Source organism: Macaca nemestrina, chromosome 12 (assembly GCF_043159975.1).
Source record: "Macaca nemestrina isolate mMacNem1 chromosome 12, mMacNem.hap1, whole genome shotgun sequence".
Classification (NCBI taxonomy): domain Eukaryota; kingdom Metazoa; phylum Chordata; class Mammalia; order Primates; family Cercopithecidae; genus Macaca; species Macaca nemestrina.
In genome coordinates this window covers 17,424,448-17,430,447 of record NC_092136.1, presented here as the reverse complement: position 1 = coordinate 17,430,447, position 6,000 = coordinate 17,424,448, and the positions used below count along the sequence as shown (strand labels likewise).

The following is a 6,000-nucleotide window of genomic DNA, read 5'->3' as shown; positions in this document are numbered from 1 at the left end:
CTTATTAGGCCTAACTTAAAGAATGAAGGGGAGGGTGATACTGTCCAAGCATGCTTCTACTCCAGACCTCTGTCCCTTGTTCTAAGTGACCATGAAAGGCCATTTCTTTTAATGCCTATTAGTATTTCTTGGGGAAGGGAGATGAGATAGTCTGTGTCTGCACTTTTGGTTAACTTCTCAGCATCTCCACCTTACCCCATTGTTTCATATAATTGTACATAATTTATAGACTATCATGAAGTTGGCCCCTGTTGGCTTTAAAATTGCACATATTGGCATTGAATTTGCATGACATCCTCCGCTTTTTCTTGAGAATCAGGCGAAATAATTCAGACAGCTTCCCTAGCAGAGGGATGGAGTATCATGGGTGTGCTATAGATCTTAGGGCTTTTTCCTTTCTATTGTAGGCACTGGTTGAACACATAGGTAAATAGTGGTTTTAAAGGCACCAGCAAACTTTTCTCACTTCCCTTAGTGTTCCCATTAACGCTGTCCATAGACGACCATCATTAATCCCTGAGAAAATGCTGCTGCTTCTGCTTGGAATAACTTTACTTCCCTTTTCTGTATGACAAAATCGTATACATTCTTCAAGACCTAGGTTCAAGTCATCTTCCCTATAAGACCTTCTCTGACTTCCCTCCTCTTCGGGTTGAATTTATGTCTCCTTTCCACAGTCATTTTTACATATTATTGCCCTATCACTTCAATTCTAATTATTTGATGTGTTTCTCTCTCAGTAGACTGTAAGCTCTCAAGGGCAGGACTGTCCAGTGTCCCTTCTTTGCAGCTCTAAATATCATGCACATAGTTGATACTTTGTGCATGTGGAATAAACAACCCTTTGGGCTCGTGCACAATCCTCGCTATATCAATTCTTACAGGTTCTTTTTGAACACTTTCATGGTGAGGAGCACATCCTTCTGTTGAAATTCTAAGAGCTCAGGCTCTGACATTTGTTAGGCTGTTCCAATTGCCTGTGAGCCACAACCCAAGAGCCAAAGTACTTAACTTCCCTGAACAACTGTTTTTGTGTAAATATAATGACTAACAATAATATGAACTTTATAAGATTATTCTGGCTGGGCACGGTGGCTCATGCCTGTAATCCAAGCACTTTGGGAGGCCGAGGCAGGTGGATCACTTGAGGTCAGGAGTTTGAGACCAGCCTGGCCAACATGGAGAAACCCCATCTCTATTAATTCGCCAGATATGGTGGTGTGTACCTGTAATCCCAGCTACTTGGGAGGCTGAGGCAGGAGAATCACTTGAACCCGGGGGGTGGAGGTTCCACCGAGCCAACATAGTGCCACTGTACTCAGCTTGGGTGACAGAGCGAGACACCATCTCAAAAAAAGAAAAAAAAAAAAGAAAAAAAGGGATTATTCTGAATATTAAATCAGATAATATACCTGAAAAGCTTTTAGAAAAGAACATGGTCATCAATAAGTATTAGCCATCCTCATCTTCATCATTAGAACTGGTTACTAATTTTTTTTTTTTGAACAACTCAGCAAAATAAAATTCCTGTTTATTGTTGGACAACATTGTTTCACACATACATCAAACAGGCAAAAAAAAAAAAATAAATAAAATAAATAGCAACTTCATAGACAAAAAAGGGAAAAAGCAAACCTTTTATCTTTGGCCTTTTTAACCATCTCATACAAACCAACTACTTATAGTATAGCTAAGTACATACACAAAAAAGTTACTGGAATGCTCGGAATAAGATTGTTTTTCTGTTGTTGTTTTTGCTTTTTTTACAAGTTTTTTTTTTCTCCTTTGAGATTATAATGAACATGGTCACACCACAAGTAAAGTCAGCTCTGAAGGCTGGTTTGGTCATCTGAGATCATTAAAAATGGCTGACCCTAACAATATGTACAAAAATATAAAATGTAAATAAAAAATACAAACAAATTTCCTTTTTAAAGCACTTTTAAGAAAAAAAGCAGGGTCTTGGAAGTTTTGGTTCTTTTTTCCTCCCCTGTTGCAAATTCTCATCGTTTGGGTTGGGCGGTGGAGAGCGCGTGTCATCTGCAGGTGGCACTGCCCACGGTGGGGGGCGGGCGGGCCTCTCTGCTCGCAGGTGACCACGTTTAGATTCTGAGACGGGAAGTGGAGGGTGAATAGGTCACGGAGGGCTTTTTTTTAGTTTAACTTTTACTTTTTTGCTGTCTAGTCATCCTCGTTGGTCTTCTGCTTCTTGGTATCAACATCGTCATCCTCATCATCTTCACCTGCCCGCCTGCCCATAGCTGACTCAGCTTCCTCATCTTCATCTCCATCCTCTTCCTCACCATCACCTTCTTCTTCCTCCTCCTCTTCCTCCCCACCTTCTTCCTCTTCCTCATCTACCTCATTGTCAGCCTCTTGCTCCCCATTTTCCTCATTCTCAGCATTCCCGTTAGCAGGGGCGTCTCTTCCATTTTCTGCCTCTTCCACAACTTCCTTTTTCTCCTTTAAGTCCTTGGTGGTGATTTCGGAGCCGGTGTCTACGGCTGCGTCTGACATGGTGGGGCACGCCGGTGACCGATGCAGGGGATTAAAAAGAAAGCGAGAGTTCAGCGACTCTGGCGATAAATCTGCCCGAGTCCGCGGAGCGAGGAGGCAGACGAGGAACAATGCAAAGATGGCTTTTCAGAGCAGCCAGTCTGGTGATTAATTTTATTTTGTGTGATGACTGCATCTCTGCCCACGCAATGATCATTCTGTCCTGTAGAGCTACTCAGAATAGGCCTTGATTCCACCCCAAAAGCGTTCAAGCATTCTAAGGCAGTTCAATACACATTCTCTGTTGCACGCTGCATTGCTTCTCTGAACGTAAGCATTCTCTGTTAGACCATATCCCTGGCGCATCATAGGTACTCACTTAGTATTTGTTAAATAGATGTTGACTGTGAAATAGCTTCCCTATACTTTTTTATGCTAAATGCTTTCATATCTTGTTAATGTATATTTTAAAACATCTGCTCCCGAACTAAACACAGTGAAGTCACCCTTCCTTTCTCTTGCTATCTTGCTTGCATTAAAGCAGGCTAGGACTTTAGGATGCAGGTTGTGATAGAAGTCCCTTACTCATGGGCAGGCTTGGTTTCCTCTCTGAGAGCTGTGGATAGGACACCATCAGTGAACTCTGAGTGGCTGGATACTGCACAGGCGGATAATATCTACTCTAACTGAATGGTCAAAATTCTTAGGGATCATGTCACCTACCTCTCAACCCTCAAGAGAGCTGAGACTTAGATCTGTTGAGAGCTGATGACTCACTTTGTTCTGGCCTTGCTGAAGGAAGCACAGAAGTTAAAGGAAAACATTTTTTTTCATTGTTTTATGAGACAGAGAATGTTGTAAAATTTTAAAAATGTCTTCTCAATTAACAAAAGTAGTATCGTCTAATTATACCACTTAGCACTGGAGAACATGTAGTTAGCTCTTGGTCATTGATTTTCTCACAACATCAAAAATGTATTTTTAAGAGAATCAATATAATATGCTTTCTTTAAAGAAAAATTAGTAAAGTGCTGTAAACTACTCAGATATATAATTTTGTATCCTCTGTCCATTAATTATTTGTATTCATTTAGGTATAGGTTTGACTGCATATAACAGGAAAAAAAGGAACTTTTAATGAGATAGAATTAAAAAAGTTCAGGGGCAGAAAGTCCAGCCCTGATGGAGATATTCTATATCTGTGCAGTTCAATATGGCAATGCTTCTGAGCATTATGGTATAGGGAAAAAATATGGTAGTGTCTACAGAGCACTTGAAGTATGGCAAGTGAGACCCACAAAGTGAATTTTTAATTTATTTACTTTTAATAAGTTAATCTCAATAGCCACATGTGGATGACATACTGGACAACACAGCTCTAGCATTGCATTTCTATTCCAGGGGACAGGAAAAGAGAAAGGAGGGGGAAAACTGATCACTTTCCCTTTTAAGAGATTTTCCAAAGGTGCCATATAGCGCTTTTGCTTTCATCTTACTTGATAACAATTACTAGCGTGGTGAAACTTAATTGCAAAGGGGGCAGGGAACTATAATTTTTTTTTTCGAGACAAAGTTTCACTCTGTTGCCCAAGTGGAGTACAGTGGCACCATCTCGGCTCACTGCAACCTCCCCCTCCTGGGTTTAAGCGATTCTCATGCCTCAGCCTCCTGAGTAGCTGGGACCACAAATGTGTGCCACCATGTCCGGCTAATTTTTGTATTTTTAGTAGAGACAGGGTTTCACTATGTTGACCAGGCTGGTCTCGAACTCCTGGCCTCAAGTGATCCACCCCCTCAGCCTCCCAAAATGTTAGAATTACAGGTGTGAGCCACCACACCTGGCCAACTATAATCTCTTATAGTGTGTGGAGTTGTGTTCAGTGAAAATTCAGGGTTCTGTTCTGTTCCTAAAGAGGAAGAGGAGAATGGGTGTAAGGATTGGCATAGAGTCTCAGGCACTTTACACAATTTCCATGTAATTATAATTTTTTCATAAATGAGGTTTGCAATATCACAGAGTCTCATTGTTGCCTAATTCACTTAATTATTCACTCATTTCAGGACTTTTAAGGTCATTTAATAATTTACTCAACAAGACTCACTGAGCATATGTTACATGCCAGGTGTTGTTCTAGAGATGTGGTGGTACTTAAGACAGAGACCATTCCTGCCTTCATGGAGCTTGCTTTCTAGGTAGACATTCTGTTTTCTGAAGCTGCTGTGGTCTGGATCAGCATTGCCAATAGAACTTTCCGTGATAATGGAAGTATTCTTATTGTACGAATACACGCTAGTCCCTAGCCACGTGGCTACTGAGTCCTTGAAATATTTCTAATATGACTAAAAAACTAAATTTTAAATTTTAGTTAATTTTAATTAACTAAGTAGATATAAATAGTCACACATGAGCAGTGGCTACCAAACTGGGCAGCAAAAGTCTAGAGCACTTCAATGTTTACTTCTGCTTCAAACTTGTAGCTCTTACTCAGGGTCAGCAGCAAGACTGCCCTTGTCCCTGGACAGTGATGGCTCTGTGGCTTTAACTTCAGGCTTTCACTAGTCAGCTCTTCTAACTCACCCTCACATGGTCATCGGCTCACCACCCCTCACCCCAGTGAGGTGCCAAGGTGGCTGGAGAGAAGGGGCACAGTGCCAGCCCATGCCATTCCCAGTCCACCTTGCCCCTTTGTCTCTCCACCTGCACTTCAGGAATGAACTTCAGGCCTGTGTGACCTCCTGCCCCATGATGAGCAACTTCTTACAGGGACCTTTTGCATCATTTGACACAGCTGACTAGTCTCTCCTGGAAACTATACATCTTTGTTTCCATGATCCCATTCCCTCTCGGTTCCTTTCCTAGCACACTGGCCGCTCTTCTCAGTTCCCTTTGCCGATGCCTTCTTATTTCTCCAATTTCTAAGCATCTCTACCTGACCCAGGGCTTCATTTTCAAACCCCTGCCCTACCTACTCAAGGAGTTCCCATTGAGTCTCCCAGCTTTAAATAACACTCATGAGTTTATGACTCTCAAATTTATAGCTTCAGCCTGGACGTCCTCCCTGAACTATGTTGTATATACTCAACTGTCTACTCAACACCTCTGCTGGGAATTTTGAAAGGTAACTTCACTTAATGTGTCTAAAAACGGAACTATCTTCCCCACTCCCCTGCTTTTCCCACAGTCATTCCCAGCTCAGTAAATGCAACTCTGGTCCAATTGCTGAAGTCTAAAACCTTGGAGGTGTCCTTGATTTCTCTCTTTTTCTCACTCCTTGCAATAAAAGACCAGAAAATCTTGTTAGTTCTACCTTCAAAATACGTCCAGAATCTGCCTACCTCCTAAAATCTTCATTGCTACCATGCTGGCTCAAGTCACAGTCATCTCTTGACTGGCTTATTGTAATGGTCTCATGACTAGTTTCATTGTATTTCCCACTTTACTTCATTCTTCTCAAGACAGCAGCCAGAGATCCTAGTAAGAGATGACCTTTCCTTACTACCTTA

At 41.6% G+C, this 6,000-nt stretch overlaps 1 protein-coding gene across 1 annotated transcript; it reads right to left on the bottom strand.

Moving 5' to 3' along the window:
• Nucleotides 1–1,822: 1,822 nt before the first annotated feature.
• On the bottom strand, nt 1,823–2,832 carry LOC105471706 (prothymosin alpha-like). Its single transcript, XM_011724466.3, has one exon. The coding sequence runs from the start codon at nt 2,515–2,517 to the stop codon at nt 2,182–2,184; it is 336 nt and encodes a 111-aa protein (XP_011722768.2). The 5' UTR covers nt 2,518–2,832; the 3' UTR covers nt 1,823–2,181.
• Between the last annotated feature and the right edge of the window lie 3,168 nt (nt 2,833–6,000).